Source organism: Alosa sapidissima, chromosome 22 (assembly GCF_018492685.1).
Source record: "Alosa sapidissima isolate fAloSap1 chromosome 22, fAloSap1.pri, whole genome shotgun sequence".
Lineage (NCBI taxonomy): Eukaryota > Metazoa > Chordata > Actinopteri > Clupeiformes > Clupeidae > Alosa > Alosa sapidissima.
Genome location: NC_055978.1, coordinates 2,137,544 through 2,163,896, shown reverse-complemented (window position 1 = coordinate 2,163,896; position 26,353 = coordinate 2,137,544). Strand labels below are relative to the sequence as shown.

The 26,353-nt window shown below is 37.1% G+C and overlaps 1 protein-coding gene across 4 annotated transcripts in view; it reads right to left on the bottom strand.

Annotated features, from left to right (window-relative positions):
- pcloa (piccolo presynaptic cytomatrix protein a) overlaps positions 1–26,353 on the bottom strand; it is a 70,941-nt gene that overhangs the window by 14,687 nt on the left and 29,901 nt on the right. For 3 of the 4 annotated variants that reach the window (XM_042078662.1, XM_042078665.1, XM_042078664.1), the window contains exons 8-18: positions 22,185–22,273; positions 21,973–22,048; positions 20,706–20,831; positions 16,859–16,967; positions 16,698–16,765; positions 16,384–16,601; positions 12,833–12,883; positions 10,743–10,873; positions 7,679–7,705; positions 4,602–4,695; positions 7–78 (exon numbers count right to left, since the gene is read on the bottom strand). In XM_042078662.1, the coding sequence (XP_041934596.1) occupies positions 7–78; positions 4,602–4,695; positions 7,679–7,705; positions 10,743–10,873; positions 12,833–12,883; positions 16,384–16,601; positions 16,698–16,765; positions 16,859–16,967; positions 20,706–20,831; positions 21,973–22,048; positions 22,185–22,273 (1,061 nt within the window). The remainder of the gene's footprint in view (positions 1–6; positions 79–4,601; positions 4,696–7,678; positions 7,706–10,742; positions 10,874–12,832; positions 12,884–16,383; positions 16,602–16,697; positions 16,766–16,858; positions 16,968–20,705; positions 20,832–21,972; positions 22,049–22,184; positions 22,274–26,353) is intronic. The other variant, XM_042078663.1, reaches the window with a different exon arrangement.

The window sequence follows — 26,353 nt, the reverse complement described above, 5'->3', positions numbered from 1 at the left end:
TCTCACCTCTCCAAGAAAATCATTGGATGAGCACTTGTCATAATCCCACACGCTCACCTCCAAAGTCTTCTTTCTGAGCTGCAGGACGTGGAAGAACACAAAGCATATGGGTTGGTGGAGGAAATGTTTTTCTTTTTACTTTCAAATTTCTGTCATGCTGTAGTGCCCACCGTAGTGAAGTGTCTATCATTCCCACTGAGTGAGAGTAATCTCAGAGCAATCTCAATTCTTCATCTCAAGTAATCACAATTACACACATACCAGTACAACTAGCTATTTCATCAGCTTCATTATGTGTCACCTCTGAAACAGACATTTGCTGCTAGGGACAACCTATGTAACCTGTATTCTTAGATAAACTTTAGAACCAAAATGATCTTCGGTTAAGCCACATTGACAAAGCCTAATCATAAAATTCTACCTGGTATGATGGTCTGAGTGATCATCCCCGGGAAAGCCCAAAAAAGGTTCTTTATAATATTTTCTAAGTTTGCCAATAATTGTGGTACATGAGTTTTTGTTTAAAGTACAGTTTCATAGGCCTACATGTTCACACATATGCGTAGGCAGCTTTCCAGGTTTGTGCATACACTGTAAAAAAGGAAAAGTCAGGACTGTCCAATTTATGGTTATGGTTATGGTATTTAACAGACACTTTTGTCCAATGCGACAGACAAATAACAACAATACAATAGTTACATTTAACAGTTTAAAAAGTTGGTAAGACTACACCAAGAAGAACAGCAATAATAAACAACAATGTCAATTCAATCAATAGCCTAATGAAAATGAATAAATACGTTATGCACAAACCATAACTCATAAGAAACGCTTAATAAACTAAGTGCATGTTGAACAGATATGCCTTTACACCCCTCTTGAAATACCCACTGAGGAAAAGAGTCTTGAATTTAACCTAGCGTTTATGGCTGGTCAACACAACAGACGCTCATCAGAAGACCACAGTAGGCAGTTGGGGATATACATCTTGATCACTGAATTAAGATAGCAGGGAGCAGATCCAGTCAGTGTCTTATAGGCCAAAGTGACAGATTTAAATTTAATTCTGCCCACTATAGGGAGCCAGTGGAGAGAAACTAGAAGAGGAGGTACATGTGTCCTCTTTGGCTGACTGAAGACCAGCCTTGCTGCAGCATTCTGAATCAATTGTAACGATCTTACTACACAAGCAGGTAGGCCAGCTAACAGTGAATTACAATAGCCCAGCTTGGAGATAACCAAGGAGTACATGAAGTTGTGTGGAATCTTGTTTCAGATAGGTCCAATCTTCAAAATGTTGTAAATGATAAACCAATATGATTTTGCTGTAATGAGGTTACATGCTCAGAGAAGTTAAGTCAGTCATCAATTACGACACCTAAGTTACGTGCTGATCTAATTTGGGTCTTTCCCATTTCTTTCCCAGAAATTCCTAGTTCAGATAGTGTAGAAAGGAGAATGTCATTGTTAACAGTATCAAAGGCTGCAGATAAATCTAGTAAAATTAATACTGATGAATGAGCAGAGGACTTAGCTACTCTCAATGCTTCAGTCACAGACAGAAGAGCAGTTTCAGTAGAATGACCACTCTTGAAATCAGAATATGGTCTAGTAGGTTATTCTGATAAAGGAAGTCACATACTTGCTTGAAGACCACTTTATCCAAAACCTTTGACAAGAAGAGGACAATACTGAGACACTGAGATAATCACGCAGATAACAGTGTTGCCAAAAGTTTTCAACTGGGTTTTCTTAAAGAGAGTTATGCTTACAGACTAGCAGAATGTGGTGTTGAGTTGTATCTTATGTTATGCTTTGAGATAAACCATGCTTTGTACCCACCATGACTTAAAGGAAATATCTTCCTTTAACATTAATGTTGCAATACTAAGTACAGTCAGGGATGGATTACTGCACAGGCCTACCGGGCCCAGGCCCAGGGGCCCAAGGGGTCAGGGGGCTCTGAAGCCCAAGCCTGGAATTATTGCCTCAATATCAACAAATCAGGATGTAGGCTATGAATCTGATTGAAGTATTGGCCATCCCCAAAATGCACCAGAATACAGGAAATCACATCAAACAAATTAAAACATTTCTGGCGGAGGACCCCCAACCCCCCCCCCCCCCCCTCCAACATATACGACAATAAGTACCTTAATACATCTGGGCCCAGGGGCCCAAAAGTTCATAATCCGCCCATAAGTGCAGTGCCTATAAAAAGTATGGTACAGTAACACTTGAATGTATCTACATAAGATTGACATGACACTGTCATAACTATGACATGACACTGTCATGAATGTGTCATAAACGTTATAACAAGTCATAAACATTTATAACTTCTGTCTTTAAGTGTCATTCGGTTTTTGTCATGTCAAGTTGACATTGTTTGGGTTGTTTTGATTATTACAACTTGGTCATGACAAGTTGACATTAAATTTGTTTGGGATGTCTTTGTAATGACAACTTGACATTAACCAGATGACATTACCAGAAGATATAGGCCAATTTGTCATGACAACTTGACATTAAATGGAGTGTCCTTATGAAGACAACTTGGCATTAAACAGGATGACATTACCAGAGGATATCTTTGTCATGACAACTTGACACAAACAGAAAATGCACATATTTTTGTAATCACCACATGTTGACATAATGATTATTATAATTAGATGTGCAAGGTTACAGACCAATTTTAGCACTTGATCAGATAGATGTGTGACAGGATATTTCACAAAACTGGCTGTCATGACACCACTATGCAGACCGCTGTCAAGGAAAATGGGCTTTGTATTTTTATTTTTCGTTTTGTTATTTCGTTTTGGCAAATAGCCGTATAATAAGCGGGAAAATGTATAGCAGGGGCAGAGTGATCCCCCCAGAGGTCATAATTCGTCCGCCGAAAGCCCAGGCTCCCAACTCAGCGGTTAGAAGCGTTCTTAAGGTTAGGGCTGTGAGGATTTACAGGGGCAACTAGCACGCTAGCTTAGTTCGCCTCCGTTACATAAGGAACTAGATATTTAAGTGCAGTATAAAAACAGCTTGGGTGGATGGAAATCTCTATCATCATGCAAGGACATGTATCAGGGTATCATAGCACTCCAATAGTTGCCTGTATAAATTTTAAAAAGGCCTAGCCTACAGACAATGCCAACCTAATAACACAAGTAATTAAATAATTGGAAAACCAGGCACTTTGAATAGGTTTGTAGAGAATGATTAAAGTAGGCCTATATAGGCTTACATATAGACAGTTCCAACGAGTTCAACAAACTATTTATCAGCCTGAGTGGCCCACTAATTAGTCATTAGGCTAGGCCTACATATCAACATAAGACTAGCTTGTGCTAGTATCCGCCTAGCAATAATGTCAATACTTTAGCTCCGCTAACCTTTCTCTCTGCCTTCCATCCGTAAAACAGCAAGCAAGAGGGTTCATTGGATAATCCAGAAACACATTCCCCATTCCCAGGAGGCTTTGCTCCATTCTAGCCTAGGCCTACGTTAGTTTAAGAATATGAATGTTCTGTAGGCCTAATGCCTGAATAAGACAAAAATGAAATAAGATAAAAAAAATGAAGGCTAGCCTACACAAAAATCAGCATGGGAGAGATGAGTGTGCAGGGTAAGCATAAATGACATATAGACAGTGAGCGAGTGGTATAAATATTGGTTGGACTTCCGAAAATTCTGAAGTGTAGATCTTGGAGATTTTCACAGAAAATTCTTAATGCATCTATCACGTCGATGGCCGCGTTCGCCTCACGGCCGCGATAAAGGCTCTATGGGCCGGCCCGCACCGCGCACACTCCTCGACCGGCCGAAAACTCCCGATCGTCCCGATTGCCACTCCGCCCCTGATGTATAGGACGCCAGTCATTATCAGAAAATAAGTTCCTTCAGGACGAAGCAAGACCTGTTTGCCCTGTCGGGACTTATTGTCCATTATACTATGGTCTAGGTTGAAAAGGGTGTCATTTAAAAAGTGATATACTACACCTATGAAGTAGATCTGGTAAAAAAAAGTTTAATCGCCGTTCCATATCAATGCTTATGAATGGTAACTATAACAACGATAGTAGGACGACGGTTGAGCCTGGAGGCAGGCTTCGCAACAATGGAATCAACTGTAAACAGCTGAAAAAACTAACAATTTTAGCTGTAAAACTCATTTAGTATTAATAATTTATTTCATATTTATTTATTTCGTAAGTGACCATGCTATAAACGGGATAATGCCCTTTGATGCGTCCGCTTCGCGTCGGACGGTTCACACCTCTGCGTCGTCCATTTATTTCTGATAATGGACACCTCGTCGGGCATCCCTTACATAATGACCAGCGTTCTATTACATTAATACACAGGATTAGGTGTTAAAATCCCTTGTGCCAAAATCCAAGGTAAAAACACATTCAGAAGCCCCTGCTCAAGTTTAACTTTAAAAAGCACACTACCCACAAATCCGCCAACAAATGGTCACAAGCACAGTACAAATGGCCCATCCAACAGTAGTAGCCTATATAGTATGCGGCATGTCATTGGGGTTATCAAGTGGGCATTATTACATTATCCCGTACTTAACAATTCATTACACATACCTGTTCTAAGTGGATGTTCTTGTAGATAACAGTTTGGTTCCACTCTGGATTCAAGCTTCTCTGGGCATGCTTTGATCTCCTTCTGTTTTCAGCACTTAAACCAAACATAACACCATAAAAGGTACATTTTCAATAATACACATACATAAAAAATCATATTACAAAACGGTTAATGCTATTTCAATTGGAAAATGTACCAATATCACTACAGCACATGCAATGCAAGTGTGTTAAATAACACAAAGTAAGTCGCTTTGGGTGAAAGTGTCTGCTAAATGAATAAATGCAAATGTAAATTTTATAACTCATTTGTAAATGTGTTGCAAGGCATAAAACGTCCTCACTTTAGATGAGCTCACAAAATATCATTAACTAACCACTTGTAACTCCTGAGTTAATCATGAATTATAGTATTAGGAAGTGGTTTATAAAATATGTATCCTCACCCTAACTAATCATTAGTGCATGTGTATGTAACAACTGTTAAATAATGGAAATATTACTTAATCAAAAACATATTATTGCATAATTTATTAACTATTATTAACAATAATGTATATTTTAAATATAGGCTTATTTACTATGAACAAACCATTGTTCATACAAACAAAGGCTTAATAAATGATGAATTGTGTGTAGTTATTATAAAGTGTTACCCAAAAAACATATATTCACGTAAACTGGGCAGAAAAGACATTCTACAGAATGTTTTGATATATGAATGACTTATTGCAGAAAATTACTTAAACCAGAGGGGAAAACTCGAACGATTTTGGAACGATTTTGTGATGTTATGTCCCATATATATATATATTTAAGTATATGACCTACCACACTAGCCCTCTTGTTTTGTGTTCACAGTTAAAAATTACCATTGCACAGCTTTTATAAATCCATTTCATTTAATGTTGTGAAAGACATTTGTATCAATGAATAGTTGAAAAGTTGGTAACACTTTTGTGTTGGAAGCACATGTTAACTGTTAATACATAACTAATATGTGTATTATTGCTCAACAACAGTTATGTGAAGCATCATTGCATTTATTACGTTTTTGTTGAACAATGTATTGTTCTTACCTACTCACAGAGGCGGGCAGAGTACACAGCTTCATTTCTTGAGTAAAAGTACAGATACCCTTTGCTAAATTATACTCAAGTACAAGTAAAAGTACAACAGTCAGATGTCTACTTAAGTAAAAGTACTGAAGTACTTGTTTTTAAAAGTACTTGAGTATCAAGAGTACAAGAGTAGCCTACATTTTCTAAATATTGTATTACTACCGCCACAGTGCTTACATTTATGTACAGAAACGTCCTACATGGAGTTATGATTGTTAATGTTAATACCTTGGAGAATGTAAAAGGAATTGAAAGTAAAATCAAGTCATTTTCATCTTTTTACCATGTTGCCAGGGATGGGCAGTATTTCTAATACATGTATTTAAAATGCGTATTTCTAATACAAAATACTATATTGTAATTTAAACACTTGAAGCGAAAACTATTATTAACTTGTTCAGAAAATTGAAATAGTCTGACGAGGTGGGGCCACGGGTTGGCACATTCCCGGGATGGACCTGCTGCGTCTTCATCCATTGTTTCGTCCATGGTTTCGTCTCTTATCTAAATCTGACCATGGAGTTGACTTTGGCGGAAAGCTGAAGGTGATTGGATTGTGCAGGCACCACTGATTGGGACAGCCTATCAGCAATCACGTTTGAGAGGGAAAACAACAAATTGAGGGTTTCCGAGATTTTTCTTTTTTCCTATTTTTTTGGAAGAATTAACGGGTACTCATGGTTATGGATAGAAATGTAGTGGAGTAAAAAGTACAATATTTGCCTCTCAAATGTACTTGAGTAAAGTCATGAGTACTCCCCAAAAATGATACTCGAGTAAAGTACAGATCCCTCAAAATTGTACTCAAGTACTGTACTCAAGTAAATGTACTCCGTTACTGTCCGGCTCTGCCTACTCAACAGCGAGGCACCTAATTCACTGTCTGAATATATGACAAAATAGTAGCATATTTGTACAATGTATTAGAAGGCTATAAAGTTTCTACTTTGATCCATATATTAATAACCTTCGAAGGTCTAACTGCTTATCAAGGATTTACAAAGAATGAATCACATAATTCAGTAAGAATAAGTGTTGAATAAAGACCTAACAATTGTGTAATTACGCATAATAGAGACCTTGTGGAGTATGATGCATTGATGGCTCACAAGTGTTCTCTAAACTTCACCTAAATGGTCTGCTAAATGAATGAATGTGAATGTATATGTTTTTATGTTTTGCTATTCATGACCTGCATACCTTGCACTTGAACTCAGAGGGGGAAATATTCTATTGGGGCCTGGCATAGAAACTATTGCTTATGATCAAAAGTTTATGAAGGTAGTAAATTTACTCATCTAATTAGCATATTATGATGTCAATGGGTGGCAACCACCTCACATTACATGTATGTGCCTGTGAATGGTTTTCTGTCCTGAAGAAGTTCCCATACATGTTGTATGTACGTTTTTGCTTACTACATATCACCTAAAAGGGCTAAACGTGTTTCAAAACTTTTGACTGGTAGTGTATGTGTCTGGACTCAATTTTATGCACTGATGGTGGTCTCACACATTCATTTCTAATGGTTGGTAATTTTTGACCAGGAACTCCAAAGGTGTACAAATAAAAAGTAAAATAAAAACCCCAAATGTTATGAAAATGATCAAAATGTATTTTGCATGTTCAGATGCCCAGTGTAAACAAAGTCTTAGGGCCTTGTGATAGATTGAATTAACAAAAAGTACATTTGACCAGGAGCATAACAGGAGGGCTAGTATAGCCTCTGACATGCGGACATAAGCAGAACAAACAAACTGAAAGTTTCTTCAATGGTGCAACTATAAAATGTCCACCAAATGTAGGTGATTCATTCATTTTAGTGTTACCATGGAAACCTTCCAGAAATTTAGCAGAAACATTTCACCTTTTGTCAACTGTAATTCTCTTCTCATACCAAACAAAGAGTAATTAGAACATTTCCATGAGGTGTACACCCATATGACGGTCACATACCTGGCATTTTGGACAACCATGACTTGACTGAAAGGGTCCAGCATGCAGCGAAACAAATGAGTCATCAGTGAGACATTGTCTGAGTGTGTGTGTGCTTATGTGTGTGCATATCTGCATGAGTGTATTTATATGCACACACAAACATATGTTTTGTCTGTGTAGTTGACTGAGTATGCATTCAATAACAAGGCAAGCATGAAAAGATGAGATAGTAGTAGCATATGGTCACAGCATAGTATATATACACTGCTAAAAAAATAAAGGAACACTTTGAAAACACATCAGATCTCAATAAGGAACATTGTGGATATCATGGATATCTTTACTGATATTGGCAAATCCCAATTGGGCTTCACGGTCCTGGGCAGTGAGCACAGGTTCCTCTAGAGGCTATTGGGCCCTCAGACCACCACTGGGAGACAAAGCAATCCTTCTGGCAATGGAACGTATTGGTGTGCCATTTTGGAGGAGTTGGACTACTTGTCCAATCAATCTTTGTAGGCCCCAGGTACTGGCTTATGCTACCAATAGTGACACTGACCTTAGCCAAATTTGAAACTAGTGAAAAATCAGTCAAGAAGGATAAAGATGGGAAAATTATCAATTGCCACCACCTGTAAAACCATTCCTGTTTTGGGGATTGTCTCATTGTTGCCCCTCTAGTGTACCTGTTCTTAATTTCATTGACACCAAAGCAGATGAAATTGATTCACAACCACCATGTTACATAACTGGCCAGATCAATATCCCAAAAGTTTGATTTGATGCTATATAAAAGTGTTTCCTTATTTTTTTAGCAGTGTACAATGTCCAATGAACTGACTACATTGAATGACCAGATTACAGATACAATACCAGTACATACACTTCATTGATTTTTAATCAACCCGACTGTCTGTTTTAGAAAATTGCAGTTAGCTAGAGGAAGAGCCATGAAAATTTGATTCCAACAGAAGCGTTCTCTTTTGATCTAAATGCTTCAATTTAATTATTTTAATCTGAGGGTATAATAAAAAAGGATATGTTTACTCTTTTTGTTTTATTGGTTTACATTTTGGTTGCCCAGAGTGATGTAAACAAATGTATAAAACCCCTGAAACAAAGAATCAAGATACTTGAGCCTACAGTACCCTCCAGAATTATTGGCACCCCTGATAAAGTTGACATAAACAGTTATGAGGAAGCTACATAAACATTTTTTTTTTTACCTCAGATGTAATATACATCAAATTTGAGTTGGTCATTAATTTTAATGCCTAGCTATTAGCAATGAGGTCACTTTTGATTGTTTGGGGGACTTGGGGACCCTAAGATGTGAGATCTTATGGAATTTCTTGAATTTTTTGCATCTCTTACTGTTGTGTTGTGGTTGTATAAGCTACTGGATGCTGGATTCTGGATTCTTGTGCGCATTGCTTAATTATTATGTCATTACTATGCTACCTACTGCCACCCACTGACATGAGTATTCATTTACTTAACAAGTCATCACATTGCAGGCACAGACGCTCAACAATGGCATAGCCTACTATTTGCAACAACTAAATAATAAATGTTTTTGGACCGATTAAGCACACCTGCTGATCTCACATGGCACACTGGTGTGCCACGGAACAGCGGCTGAAAATCACTGCATTATAGAAAGTAGTGTCAACATGACTTTAAGGAGGGATATCTATCTGACTATAATAGTTGTAGTAAAAATGTCAATGGTATTTATTTCAGAATAAGTGTGTGTATGATTTCAATTGTAAAAAAGTTTAATCTACATATTTATTCTTTGCCAATAATTTCCTTAAAAATAAATAAATACATATTTTGATGTTTATTGCTCATGTTTGTATATATCGTTGGTTAAAATTAAATGACAACACTTTAATCATATTGCTTAGGTTGTGCTGAAAAAACTATATAAAATAGTCATTATTGCACTTTCCTGAGACCTCTATAAGTTCTTAAACCATAGTATGCAAAAACCTGAAAAAAATGGCTGGAGCTCTAAGGCTTAAACTGCCTAGCAACATCCATTAAACTGTCTATCAACATCCATTAAAAACAATCTACCTTTTAACATCCATTAAATTATCTGTCAATCATCATTTAATAAATTACCTGTTTATCAACATCCATTGAATTATCTGCCTATCAACATCCATTAAACATTCTATCCATCATCATCCATTACTCTATTTGCCTATCAACATGCATTAAACTATCAGTCTATCAACAGCTTTTAAACTCAACATTCATTAAATTATATGTCTATCAATATTCATTCAACTATCTGTCTATCAACTATCTGTCTATCAATTATCTGCAACAACTTTTAAACTATCGACATTCAACTTTTGAACTGTCTACTTTTACACTATCAACTTTCATTAAACTATGCAACCACCATGTCTATCCTAGCAATACCTTAGTAACCATCTGTGCATTATCTGTTTTAACTATACATGTTATTTTACATCCCAATTTTTGCATTTTCATGCACTTGTAATTCCTTGGAATTGAATTTCTAGTTTAAATGTAGTATATTCTTTTGTCTTTCCCATGTTGAAAAATGACTAGGGCATTTAACCTCTGCGTCACTTTATTTTCATACCATAGTGAAGTTCACAGATGCTCTGGTTTACTTAAATAACTTGAATATAAATAGGAAAATGCTTCTGTTACATTTTGTATATAAGAATTTCTAGGGGTGCCAATCATTGTGGGCAACATGTGTTTGTAAAAAATATTGATTTCTTTATAAGAATTTCCTATTTCTCAGATTAAATTTGCTTCCCTTCAAGGTTGGACTTTTCCTCATTGTTTGTACTGTCCATGGCCACCATCAATATATCCATTAGCAATTCAAAAATATATTATGTTTTGGTCAAGAAATAAATCCTATTTCTTTTTAAAACAAAATAACATACTGCGCCATAAACATCTTTAAAATCTTTTCAAAATGTTAAATCTGTCAGCAAATTAAATTCTGATAAATCCAACCAATGATGTACAGTACATACACGATATGGCTTAGTTTGCATATGTATGCCATGCTTATTTCATTACTTACCCTCGTCCTGGAAGCAGGTAAACTTTGACAAAAGGATCAGAGTAGCCATTGTTATCGCGTGGGGACAGGTTTCGGGCTTGCAGGACATGGACAATTAAGTTTCCCAGCTGTTTGTCATAGTTTATTTGAAGCTGTAAATATAAATGTAAAATATAAACTTCATTATTAATATTATTACATCTGTAGTAGATGGAGTTAGTGAATAAATAATGCTAATCTAAAAGTATAGGTTTTAATAGTAGTTTTCAATAGACTCCATGAATGTGAGAGAGAAGGGAATTCCAGAGTTGGAGTGTAATATAGAAAAGGCTCTGACACATTGTGATGACGATTATTCTGACAAATACAACCCCAAATCAGAAAAAGTTGGGACGTTGTGTAAAATGCAAATAAAACAGAATGTGATAATATACAAGTCTCATAAACCCATATTAAAAGCAAAAAGGAGATGGACATATAAGAAATGTTGAAAATGAAAATTCTGACTATTTCATGGAAATATATAATATATTATGTTCATTTTGAATGTGATGCCAGCAACATGTGTCAAAAAAAGTTGGGACAGGGGTATGTTTATCACTGTCCTGCGTCACCTCTTCATTTAACAAAATTCTGTAAATGTTTGGGAACTGAGGAGACCAGAGACCAGTTTTGAGAATTACATTTTGTCTAATTCCTGCCCGATACAGGATTTCAGTTGCTCAACAGTATTCTTAATCATGTTTTTCATTCCAGGATGCACCTAATTTGACAGGTCTGGACTGCAGACAGGCCATTTTAGCACCTGAACTCTTCTTCTATGGAGAAATACTGTTTAAATATGTGCAGAATTAATTTTGCCATTGTTTTCCTGAAATATGCAAGGTTGTGAATTTACATACTGGCATTGTCATATTAGTGAACATCTACCCATCTTTACCACGGAGAGACTATTATGCCCTATCGTGCACCCGGCACAAGGTGGCGCAAAGAGTGACGCAAGGCTTATTCTTATCTCACACTTAGTAAAGTGAGGAATTTTTTGGCATGTGTGCCATGCACTTTTATTAAACCTTGCGCCCAGGGCTGTGGCAATTAACGACATAAGGTGTGGTTTAGCGCATGATCCAAAAATCACTATCTTATACCCTCCAAAAGTCATTACGCCACTGACCTAGAAAAACCTGGTCTATAGCAGATATAGCACTGCTGAAGATGCACTGTCACGAGATGTACATGTAAGCAGCTTCTGCAGAATAAATATCTTTAGGACATTTGAACATTATTGGGTTAGGTGTCCTTAAGACATTTGAATATTATTGGGTTAAGTGTTGCTTTTCTTAGGCTACGTTTTCGATGTAGTGAAAGTAATTAACTGTGTAGAACTGTTTTTTCGTTGACTATGAGACCACGGTGAAGTTCGTTTCACTTTGCCTATGAGTTCAAATAATAGGCGAGTGCAGATACTCTGCTAGTCACAAACAGGTTTTGGTAAAGCAAGGTTTAATGGAATCCCTGTTCCATACAATGTCGCGTGCAAGCAGATTCCTTCAAAAGCGTCTCTGACTATCAAAATAGCGATGCGCTGTTTGAAGATGCGTTGCTTGCTGTAAAAGGGAATGACAGGTGTCATTATCATTGGTTTGAAGGATGTTAATTAAATGTATCTCTTGCTGTTTCTTTTACAGTAAGTATTACTTATGTTCCAGCATTTTCTTGCCCTATCCCAATTCTTTTAGGACATGTTGCTGGCATTGAATTCAAATATTTTTTATAAAATAGTAAAATGGCTCTAGAATCTTTGGTTATTACTATCTATTTGGACTGTTTATATAATGACTTATGCCTTTACTCATGTAATACAATCTAGTGCATGGTATTTTAAATATCAGCCTAATTTCATGGACTTTTTTTTAATGGACTTTCATGGACTTTCATTTTTAAGTTATTTTACAACGGTAGTGATTGTCAGATGTGATTCACCTTACACTATAAACATAATGTTCTAACATAATGTAATGTTCTCTAGTCTGGTGTCTCATATCCTTGGTTATTGCATTGGGACAGCATTTTTTTAATCAATGAAAAGGAACATTGGGAGTGACCTTTACCTGAATCTCTCCTGTCACAGGATGCACCTGCACTTTTGCTGCATCTGTAGTCTGAATAAAAAATTAAGTTACATCAACATAAAGAGGTATGTAAATTACTCTACAACATGGATTACTCTTCTCCACATGGGTCCAAAACATTACAGTCATCCTATGTAAAAAAGTACTGTAAACCTATCAGTATAGACTTCCACCGACTACCTTTTTCATGGCTGAAATAATATGTCCACTCTGATATAATATGTCCACACTATTATTTTAACAATATATTGTGTATAAACTGCAGGACAGTGTTATATGCAAGTTAAAAAAAACAAAACCATATTAACCCTTACAAGCCCGACCATTCTAATTTCGTTAAAATTTTAACGATGACCAATCATCTAATATCTCAGCTGTCCAATGACTGATTTTATTTCTGAAATCTTCCCCGTAATGCTGACAACATAAGCTTCAATTTGATATGATTGGTTAAGGGGTTTATGGCGCGAAATGTTTTGGATACTTGAAGATGAGTCGTGAAAAAAACTTTTCACTTCAGTCGTACATTTTAACATGGACCGCTAGATGCCACCTGCACTTCGTTGGAGTTTACCTCGACTGGAAACCACACAGCTGGATAAACTGAGGTAATATATATTTTACATCGTTTCTAGTTATGGTTAATCTTAATTTGTAGTCATAAAATCATGTTATTTGATAGTAATATGCTTTCTCATCAGCGTCAACATTATGGCATAGCGGGGGCTAAGTGCATCGTCATGTAACTTTAGCTAGCTGCATTACTCTGAACTGCTTGCAGTATTCTCGTTTGCTTTTTATATCAGTTATTTTCATTTGACAATTTCATTTAAAAACCTGTTAGTATATAACCTGTAAGTAAGTTTGTTTTCTAGTACCAATTTGCTTGTTAGGTAAGCATTATATTGGCAAGTCAGTATAGCATACCAAAGCTGAATAAATCAATGGGCGCCGCGTTTCTAAGTTGCGTTCTCTTACATGAAATAAGTTGAGCGATATTTTTACTCCTCTCAATATGTAGTTTTAGAAAACAAGATGTGAAATCACGGATTCTGTCAGAAATGTAGTGCTAATTAACGTATTGCCTCTCATCGGGTTGTTACCTCGCTAGGCAGTTTGTAGTGAACTGTTTTACCTTGCTTCTAAATGTCAAACATCAGACGTGCTTGTCTCAACATTTTCTAAGATGGCATGACTTGATATTCTACTCTTCTCAATATGTAGTTTTATAGAAAACATGATGTGAAATCACATATTATGTCAGAAATGTCATTATTGCATTTAAGCAGTTAGTTACTAGGTGAAATGTAATCTGTCTTTATCTTAATGCCAGCCAGGCAATCAGATTTAGGGTAGCTAAACCCATGTGTAATAAAATGACTTTTCATACTTCTAAATATTTTTGAGTTACTCAAAATGCTTCAATAGTTTAGGCTACCTCTTCTTGTGTATGTATGTGCACACATGCACACATCTGTAGTTTTGTGATTTTATTTTTTTAATTAATAAATGTATTACATTTGTATGATTTTACTGTTGTTTCAGATGGAGGATGACAAGACCTACACAGACCTCCTTGCAGGCCTGAAGAGGTGGCTGACTGCTGATGAGCTTGCGCTCACAATGTTGAAGACCATGTGAGGATGGAGGAAGAAGGTATAGATTTAGGTGGCGTGCGTAGGGTGGTGTAGACTGCCACTAAAACACTGTGAAATAGACTTGTTATGTTGATTTTTATGTTGTTGTCCCAGGCATATGTGGTTTTACCAACCGGAACGGGTGAGAGGTTGTGCTTAGTAGGCCGTTGTATGCAAACACACAGTGCAGGGGCATGGGACGAAGAGACCCCAGAAGAGTTTCACAGTTTTCTGGGATTGATCATTGACATGGGACTTCACTTCCCTCCCTAATATCCATTGCTACTGGGGAACCAAGTCTCTGAAGGGATCAGGGAGCGTTGACCAAATGAGAAATACATATTGTGTACACTTTTTCTCCATTGACATTGCTGTTTCAGTAGTTTCTTATTATTTCAAGTTTGGCAATGCAGAATCTGGTGTTGAACCTAGGTTTGGTAGCTACAGCCAGAAAGATTTTGGCGAAAATCTATCACAACAGCTGGCAGGCATTTCTGTCAAAATTTCAGCCTCGCCTTCAGCTGCTCCAACTACTACTCTGTCATCTTTTCATCAAGTACATATTCCTGTACAGCAGGAGCCAAAGAAAAATGGTTGGCTTTGTTATAAAAACAATACATAATAACACTAAAGTAGCTTGTATGGCCTGGAGTTTAGCGGTAGGTGACTGCTTTTTTGGTAAACAAAATTGCTGTCAGATTTGGCATTCTACAGAAGGGGATGCGTTTCGTTATGAGTCATAGGTCCTCTGTGTTTAACCTTCAGGTTCCCCACCCCACCTTTCCCTATCCTCCTCTGTGTGTGTGTGTGTGTGTGTGTGTGTGTGAGTTTGTGTTTATATGTGTGTATGTGTTTATTCTCAACAGGCTTGTTCTATGTAATCCACTTTCAAATGTTTAGACACATTGATTTTTGAGTGATGTTGAAGTTGATTGTATTCCTAGCTTTTCATAAATAATACATTTTATAGATGTATATCATTTTCATATTACACTAATTTATATAAAGAAGTTGTATCTGTTGAATCAAATGTATTCTATGTCTCTTCAGAATTGATCTTCAATAAATATACAGTATACTTACTTCCTGTATTACTGGTAAGGTACATGTTTTTCTTTTATATATCATTATTGTTGACTGTAGCATTTGCTTATATACAAATAAATGGTTTATTCTTATGGACCAAATACATCTAAACCATTGTGTCTGACTTCATTATTAGTTTTTATGCATACTTTTATGTTTTTGGTGAGAAAGAGAATGCGAATTCTGTCAACATTCTAAATCCCGTTTCCTGCATTTTTATACACTTATCACTTAATTTATCATAACTTTTGAAAGGTTAATGGTATTCCAATTCAGTCTTTTTTGTTAAATAGCCCACAACTTGCTGAACATGTCATACACTCTATATTTTTCTCTATCTCGTATAGAAATATGATGAAAATTCATTTTTATGCGAATGAAATTCAATTTTAACAAATTTCGGTATACATTTGGAGAGGATTTTCAAAGACTGTTCATTACTATATCAACATTACCATATGTATTTTACATCATTTGATAGAACTGACCCTTCTGATTACAATGGTATGTATATCCCATTGATGGTATGTATTATACTCAAGAAATAAGGTTTTTTGTGTAAGGAGGTCATCCAGCACCAAAAATGGAATGTTCGGCACGGGCACGAAAGGGTTAATACCATACCGTTAACTGCCCCCGTGTATCAACCTCATAGCTAAAGAAATTTAGCAAAATCAATGTATAAACCATGGCTAATGGTTGGGAAATTATGGTATTGAATAAACTAATTCTTTGTGACCCACCAATGCTATTTCCATAACAGCAATTCCAATTGCTTTTGTGCTAAGTTGTGTTTTGGAGACACACCTTGCTATGGCGCTTCTTGCCTACGGATGGTGAGCTGGGCTGGCCTGGGCTCGGAATGGCACTTGAACCGGTGGAAGCTGTGGCTGAGACAGCTTGGGGTCCTTTATCTCCCGCAGAGAGAGAGGAGACTGCTGACACCGGGGTCTGCTGCTGGGACACCTTCTGCAGCTCTGCTGCCAGCTGTTTAGGATCTACACCTGGAGACCTCTGTCTGTCACCTATCAGTGGCAGAAGGAAGTGAAGAGAGACAAAGGATATGTGGTATATGTCAAATCAGACACCATAATGTGTTTAAATGGATAAATGGTAGTAACCTTTGGATGGATCCTGAAGCTCCAAGTGCTGAGAGCAACCCTCTGGATCTGACAACATATTGAGGTCCCTGGAAGAAACACAGAGATATTTACTATATAGAACAAAATGATGTAGAGTCCAATAGTTTTTAAAGGAAGCATAACAGTGGTGAGATACTCACAACCTGACACACAACTCAGCCTCTCCACACTGCTGTCCAACTAGACCCTGTACCTCCTCATAGGTTTTACCTGTGAGGACAATTCCATTCCACTCCAGCACTTGCATTCCTGGATATACAAATACAAAATACACACACACACACACACACACACACACACATTGTGAGAGGTGGACAGGCAATATGCATTTGGTCTTTAGAAGCATTCTCATTAGAAGCCTGTAATCACACACAGCAAATCCACAGCAAACATATTCAACCATACAGTAGGCACTGATTTTGTGGGTGTTCCAGGGCTCCCATAGAAAATGCTGAGCACCCACGTGTGCCAGCATAAGGTCCAGGTTCATTTTGCAATGAGCTGATAAATTCAATGATCAGTTCTATTCTATGTGAGTAGTATACCGCTGCACTAACAATATCTTAGTGGCACTGTACCTACCTTGATTGTCACTTTGGATAAAACCATCAGCCAAATGACTAAATGTAAATGCAATTGAAGGGACTATGCGTCTGTGATTGGTTATTTTGCTTTTGGCTACACAGTATAGCAGTTACTAGCGGATGTCTCACTACTTCTGAATGCAACAATGTGCTATGTTTGAGGTGTGATTGGCAGTTAGTACAGTAGTTGCATTCAACGGTTTTAGCACCCACTGGCAGAAACATACTGTACATTGGTGCCTCTGTATTCCAGCACACATTTTTTTCTCACACAGCAAATTCATTCTCTGAAAGAAAAACTGAGTAGATTCATAACATGCCATAGGAAAACTCTAGGTGGAGAAATAACACAGTAAATGTTCAAGAGCATTTCACAGAAAGAAAAATAAGCTATAAGACGTTATTAATACATGTGTTCGCACACACACAAACACACACTTTGCACACTCACAGAGGTGGAATCGAGTCTTCAGGTAGGCCAGGTAGGCCATCTTTCTGTGTCGTAGAGTTCGTGCTGTTTGAAGGACATGTGGGGGCCAGAATAGTATGTATATAACTAACTCAGGGCTTCACACACGCAGGAGTGATAGTATATCTGACTTACCTCTTTCATCAGGGAAATTCTATATGTTACCATCAGGTATGTGTATTACCATCAAGCCTCAAGTGACTCTATGAAATTACAACCAATACTTGCAGCACAAGTATTTGCTTATAAGCCTGACATTTAGTCTCTTGTGCAGTTCACATGTTGGAGCCCAAAACAAATGAAGAAGCATAAGAGTGGAAAAAAGAGTGAAAAGTTTAAGAGAGCACATTAAGGGCTCTATCTTGGAGAGTGTATTGTTATCATGACGCAAAGTTTAGTTCCATCTTTTTTTCGCCATGCGCTTCTCTTTTATTAAACAATGCGCCCAGGGGTGTGGCAATTAACGACCTAAGGTGTGGTCTGCAGCATTATATAAAAATCGCTATCTTACACTATCTAAAAAGCATTACACCACTGACCAAGAAAAACTTGGTCTATATCGAAAGGTGCATATGAAGCACAGCTGAAGACGCACTATCACGAGATGTAAGCAGCAACTTTTCTGCAGGATAAATGTCCTTAGGTTTTTTTATTCAGTCATTTGAATATTATTGGAATATTATTATTATCATTGTCAGTCAATAGTAAAAGTAATTAACTGTGTATAACTGTTTTGTCGTCGACTATGACACCACGGTGAAGTTAGTTTCACTTTGTTAGTTTCACACCGTTTCACTGTACCCAGGGGCCCAGTGGCTCATAATCCGTCCATGATTTTGTGTGCCATAATTATGATGTAAGTGTTTCCTGAATCTCCAACAACATAATGGGTGCTATTTTGCAACCTGGCGCATGGCGGAAAGCTATTTATTTTCCCAGCGCAAAGTTGAAGTTGTATTTTACACGTCTCTTATATTAAACAACGCGCCAGGGGGTGTGCCAATTCACAACCTAAGTAGGTGATCTGGCACGTTGTCTAAAATCGCTATCGTACACAACCTAAAACGCATTGCGCCACTGATCAAGAGAAACCTGGTCAGAAGTCCATGGCGAGTTGTTTATATGTTATTAAGAGCGCATTATCAACAGTCATTATGGGCGGGTGCACAACATCATCCATAAACACGCACCAGCGCACATCCATGCAAAACATTACAAGTTACACGATTAGGCTACAATGGGAAACATAATTACTGTAGAATAAAGATATTACGAAATACATCTCACACTGAGTAGTTATTCACCATCATTTGCAAATTGGTAATGACAGTTAAAAGTGATTAGGCGAGAGCACAGCTGAAGATGCACTGTCACGAGATATAAGCAACTTCTCTGCAGGATAAATGTTGTTTTATTCAGACATTCGAACATTATCATTGTTATTAGAACATTATAAGTGTTGCTTTTTCCAGCCTATGTTTTCGATGCTAACCCATTGTCAGTCAATAGTGAAAGTAACTAACTGTGAAGAACTGTTTTGTCGTTGACTGACACCACGGTGAAGTTAGTTTCACTTTGCCTGTCTGACTGTCAAAATACCGATGCACAGTTTGAAGTTGCGCTCTGCACAGTTAAAGGGAATGACAGATGTCATTATCATTGGTTTAAATGGTGTTACGCCCAAAACACACCCATGACTGATTAAGAAACATAAGACCCACCTTCTTGCCGTGCGCCGGACGCTTCATAATGTTTCATAACTAAACCACACCCAATACTGATTGGACAAACCCTGAAATTTGTTTAAACTACCGTTATCACCCGGAGAGAAGAAATACTCTTTTCTGATTGGCTGGAGGGGTGGCTTTTAATTCTGAATAACGGAACACCTATGAAGTAGATCTGGTAAAAAAAGTTTAATCGCTGTTCCATATCAATGCTTATGAATGGTAACTATAACAACGATAGTAGGAAGACGGTTGAGCCTGAAGCAAAGATTCTAGAACAGAGCTCTGTTCTAGAATCTTTGGCCTGAAGGCAGGCTTCGCAACAATGGAATCAACTGTAAACAAGCTAACTGTCCATGCTATCGCTGTTATAGGGCCAACCAAAGTTGTACAACAAGCTGAACTAGTGAGGTTCTTTTTAAACGGAACCGCGTGTTTCTTTGCTTTGCTTTGCAGTGGCAACCGGGTGATAAGTGGGCCGCCGAGGTGTCCAGTTATACGGAATTAATGGACTCGGGCAAAAGCAACTCCGCTGCGCATCGGGGAGTTCTTTGCCCCTCGTCCATTAATTCCGTATAACAGGATACCTCGGCGGCCGTTATCCCTTATGTATTCACCAGTGACCATGCGTTTTAGGCTGTCATAATAGGGCCCAATGTGTGGAGTGAGGCAATAATCAGAGGAATTTGTCACAATTTGTCTTTGTTCAGATTCGTGGTCATTTCAAAGTCCGAGATTTACTGTACATAATGAATAAGGAAACAGCCGTGTTTCCCATTCATGGTAGCTTTGAGGCCATTCACCAAACCTCATTCAACAAGGTAAAAACGATTCTATATTCTGTCATTTTTAAGTTAAGTAGGCCTACTGTACTTATAACTGCTGAGCTTTGGGTTTTTGTGCTTATTTTAGACCTCAAGACAATCAAAAGGCACTAGCCAGAGTTTGCTGTGCAGAACATAAAACTGAGAATTCATGGAATTAAGCATGGTTTTAGCTTTGTATACTTTTTTGCATAAATGTATTTTCTCGTATTAGTGAATTTTCATTTACTTTCTTTAGAAAGGACTACTGCACAGATACTCTGTTTTTTTATATCATGGGCTACAAAGCATAGTTTTGGACTCTCTGTGACTTAAACAACTAATATAAACGTGAATTTAATTAATTTAATTTAGTGATTCCTGAGTTCCTGATTCCTCCTTACCCTCTACAATCTTTCCAGTCTGTTCAGCAGCACCTCCAGGGAGAACTTTGGCAACATATGCTCCGATCTCCCCATTAGCTCCAGGGACGTCCTTACCTCCCACCACACGTATGCCTAAGCCATTGCCTATGGAGAAGCTTCATGTTAATTGAATTTCAATAGGGAGGGGAAATGCACCATGAACACTTCATACATCTGGTAGGATTAGATTAGGGTTTCCATCCAACTTTTTAATGCACAATTTCACCATTCAAATAAGACATCCCGGCTGAAACACTTTAATTTAGCATAAATGAAAGCATTCTTACGTGAATAAAAATGATATTCTAAAATAGAGAGGTCCGGTCTTTGATTATGACCACGCTCTAAACCACGAAGCTGTTTACTCTGCGCATTGTTACTATGCTAAAAAATGTAGGTGCTGCGTCTGTTTGAGCTTGGCAACCAATATTGTTGGACAACTACTTTGTTTGCCAAAGGAATGGTCATTGATGTTGACAAAATATTTCATTTTTGTTCTTGTGTTCCTTGCCAGGTTTTTGTAGTAACCATGTTGCCCTAAAATCACTGTAATCAATGTTCTAAAAGGGCTTATTGCGTATATTTTTTTTTTTTTCAATTGCTTAAGCACAATTTTGAAAACAGTTTTTTCAAAACACTACACTCAATTAGCAGAATCCCTTAGCTCTTTCGTAAAATGAAACACTTCAGTCAAAACTATATAATTATTTATCAAAACTCTATTTTGTTGACATATCACAAACATACACACACACACACACACATATATATATATATATATATATATATATATATATATATATATATATATATATATATATATATATATATATATTATGATCAGATTATGTTTGAATCAGTTACTCACTATATCGCATCTATGCTGATGTTTTGCTCCTTGTAAGGTTTAGTTATTTGTGGAATACATTTGATTTTAGTGTTTAAGCAATCGTAAAAAAACTGTAATATGCTTTGTTGCAGTTTTATCATGAGTTTTCATAAATGTTACCCTAACAGCCTTAAGTTTTCATCCCACAGCTGTTTACAACAATGTCGTTTTTAATTTGAATAAAACTATAAATGGAAACACTTGCAGACGCGCATATCCTTTAGCTGATTTGTCATGATTGTGCATGCATATGCAAATGAGTTGAATGGAAACCCAGATATTGACTGTGGAAGTAACAAAGTGTGCCAATGTGTATGAGTTTGGTAATGGAGTGTGCCATGTGGAAAGTTGCGTTACCTGACACACTACGATCCTTAGGGTCTCTCTGGAGTTTGACACGCACATGAGGAAATGCGAAGTGCATAGATTTCATCTAAAGAATACAGTTAACATTTCATTAAATAACCAAATGCTCTTTGTTTGTCTGTGCAAGTGTGTGTGTGTGTGTGTGTGTGTGTGTGTGTGTGTGTGTGTGTGTGTGTGTGTGTTGTAAGTGTCAGAATGGTCACCTGTCTCCTGTCTGGGCTATGGCAATTTTCGTGCCGGCCATCTTGAGGCTTCATGAACCAATCTGTTTCCTCCCGATGTAGTTGGTACGCTTCAAAGATATTGGGTGAAGGAAAATCATTTTATATTTGACCAAACAATTATTTCAATATTTATTAAATGTTTCTAAATAGTTTCAATGATATCAAATGGGGGGGGGGGGGGGGTCAAAGACAAATATGTGGTCAAAATGGTTAAAATAGTGCCATTGATGAATCACTGCAGATATGTTAATCTGAATAGATGCTATGGTAAATCAATGATGGTGTTGTGGAGAGGAAGTGTACTGTACTGCATGTAGTCTTCGTACTTGATAAGTGCATTCAGAATTAGTCCATAGCAGTTCCATGAGCATGAGCACTATATGAGTGACTCCAAAGCAAAGTTGTGAGCAGAGGTGGACGAATTACACAATTCCTTTACTTAAGTGACAGTATAGATACACCTTGTCAAATATAACTCCAGTGAAAGTCAGTGTGGAGATGGGGCCAATCCCAAAGTCCAGACTCACAGACTTTGCTGTGCGTTCTCGCAAAATTCATAAGGGCTTAGGGCTGTCCCAATGTCGCATTTCATAGGGCGTGAGGGTTTAAGTACACACTTACCGAGCCCTTTCCATGAGTCTGCATCAGTGCAAACTTCACCAAAGGGAATTACCCACAGTTCAAAGTGTTGTGACGTTTACCGTGGAGACCATGGGGAAATCCGGAAATTACAAAGGTAAACAACAGCACGTCACACTTGCATGGTACAAGTGTCAGAAGCATCTTTGTTATTAAACATCGCCAAGGAACATGTAATTGTGCTGTCCCAATCCCATGTATGCCTATCTGAGCCCATGTGGCCTCACACACTCGCTCAGCACCGGAGATCAATTAAGTCTGTGAGTCTTTAGTCCTTAGGCCTCAGGGCTCACTTTGGGATTCAACTATATTGACTACATCTTCCCTGTTTTAGGACACTGTTTTGAATTTGCACTTTTGCACATGTTCCTGTCAGTGTGTTAGCAGACTAATTGTCTGCAGGTGTGGGTAATTAATTGCTACTTGAGTTAATTGGACCACACCCACTGGCGCTCTTTTAAAAGGGCCAGGGTTTTGGTGTGTGAGAAACCAACTGATTGATGTGCAAGTTAATCTGTGTTGTCCATTTTTAAATATTTGGATAAATTAAAGAAAGAATATGTTTTCTACTGAAAAATATCCTGTTTCATCTTTTAAAAGATGGTGGACACTTTTCACAGTCAGATTTTTACTAAACTCTAGTACAGAAGTACTTTTTTCCTTTTTAATGTATTGTAATGATATGTTTATTTGGCCATTGATGGGGTATACTGTACATCCTTTGGTCAGTTATAGGACTTGAACAGACCTTTAGTTCCTTACATCTAACAAAAACATTTTACCTATTTGTATAACTTTGCAACTGTTGAAATGGATTCAATAATATAATTTAAATAATTATTCATTCTCTGTTCACAAATCTAAAACATTCTCAATGCCGAATACAAAACCAGATAACTTAATTATAAGTAGATTATTTATCATTTAATGATGTAGGCTAAAGATATAGCTATGTGGTGTATATCAGGTGGTTGTCTAATTTCATTCGAATTTGACAATGATCATGGAAGATAGCCTGGTTAACACCAGAGAACTTCTCAAATCTCAATTGCTAACAGGTTTGTCTGGGTTCTCCAGGCTACATCGAAGATGTTCTGATGAAGAATCTGTTATCACCATCATTACCACAGCCAATTCAGCCAAGTTCAAATTGAAAAAATGAACTTCAAGATGGTCTATCACATTATTGCATTTAAAGAATAAAATGTGGTTAAAAGTAACGAGTACTTCATGCTTTATGTAAATCAATAATGTGTGTGCACTAATTGTAGCCTGTGTAAAATGTTGTTTTTTAATATGTTAAATGTAACACCACTTGATCTATGGCGAAACGTTGTTTCGTCTCACTATATACAGTGTATTATGGTTGAAACCCACTTCACTTGACTTGATGCTTGTTACATTGATTTCAAATGTAGTGGAGTCAAAAGTACAGTATTTGTTTTTCAAATGTAGTGGTGTAAAAGTCAAAGTTTCCAAAAATATTAATACTCAAGTAAAGTACAGATACTCAATCATACTTAAGTACAGTAATCTTCAGATTTAGTGGTCCTGGCAGACTTCAACAAGCCAACAGTTTTGTGTCACCTATGTAGTCAGTTGGTACTTAAAAAAATAAAATAGTCAGGACAGGGTTATTTAAAAGAAAATCAAATGAAACCTCTAACACAACAAAGTGCAAAGACTTGATGAAAATGGTTCAGCGAGTTTGATGAAAATGGTTAAGAGAGTATTGTGTAATATTCTATTGGCCTATTTTATTCAGATATTTAGGGAGTTGGGTGGTCTTTGAGTATTTTTTTTAGTATTGGTAAAGTGGTCATTGGTCTGAAAAAGTTTGAAAAACACTAATTTAGAGTGAACCATGCTTTAAATAATATAGCATGGCTGTTAAAGGAGAATTCCGGCGAATTTTTCACATAGATCTGTTTCTCGAGGTCACCAAGTACTGTCGGTACGGATTTAGAACAAAAATAATAATCTGTTCTACCTACAGTAGCTTGAGATTCTGCAGCAAACAGCTACAGTGCTACACTCTGGGGTCATGTTAATTTATTTCCTACCGACAGTAAATGGTGACATTGAGAAACAGAAATCTATGTGAAAAATTGCTGCCATTCTCCTTTAACTGGATATGAGTCTGCATGGTGAGTGAGTTATTGTGGCTTCTCATGGAGGTTTCTTAAGCAGCCTATTTTCAATATATATATATATATATATATATATATATATATATATATATAAAGACTCAGGTCTCATTGTGAAACTGTTTACATTGACCTGCACACTTGATGTGCCTCAGATTTGGGCTCTCAATGATTGCTTGTTTTGTCTGTATCTTCTCTCCTCTGGAAGGGATTTGACATCCAATGTAATAAATGAGAGTTTATTACAGAGAGTTTGGTTCCAAAACGCTATATCTACATATTTAAAAACATTAAAATGTCATGTCATTTAATTGTGTATTTCAGGTAATATCAATAAAATAACAATTATATTGTTTTGATTGAGTAACAATACCCAATTACAGTTGTACTAAAATTACCTGGAAAACAAAATATTTATAAAAATGCATTAAAATGGAGGATATAGCGTTTTGGAACCAAAGTCTTCAAATGTAGCAACTGTAGTTAATATACAGTACAGTAGCTACTGAAACATGGATGTGAATACTGTAGCAATTCGGCAGCTTTGAGAAATGCAACATATGTTTTCAACTGTATCTGTTACATCTATGACTGAGAACCTTTACCCACAGGACTAGTGTGTTGTGGACAGTCATCTGTTTTGTGGTGTATGGCATCAACATAAATTATGGGAAACAGACACTAAATGGTTTGCCACTAAAGGCTTCCATATGCAATGTAAATGCATGATGGTGGTGGTGTGTTGTCCACAGAAACCTGAATTAACAAACACTGCCTTATAAAACATTTATAATGTGCTGGCATCATTTGCAACACATTGATGATGTGGACACATTTACAATTTCAATATCCAAACTTGAGAAAACACAGATCATTTGTGAGAGATTGCACATGGTGGTACAGGGTCTCATGCTGTCTACCATGAGACACTACTACCCATGGTGGTACGTTAACATACCACCTTTGATATCAGGCAAACATGATGTCTTTGTTCAAATCAGGGGTGTCAAACTCATATTATGCAGTGGGCCGGATTTGTTGTAATGAGACCTCGTGGGGGCCGTCAATGGTCATTTTCATTTCTCTGCATTGGTATCAGATTGTTGTTTGATGATATACTCCTTTACTATACCCACTTATGAGCAAACAAGTAGGCTACAAATCATCTACTGACATCATTTCATACTCTTTCTTGAAATACCTTCCTTCCATGTCAGTTTTTTGGCCTCTTCCTTCCTGAGGATGGTTTGTAGTTCTAGGTTGAATCAATTTATCACAGAAATTACTTATTACAAATTGTTGAAGACCTCTGGATGTGGATATCTTTTCTTTCTAATTTTCCCTTCCTACCCAAAACATCTT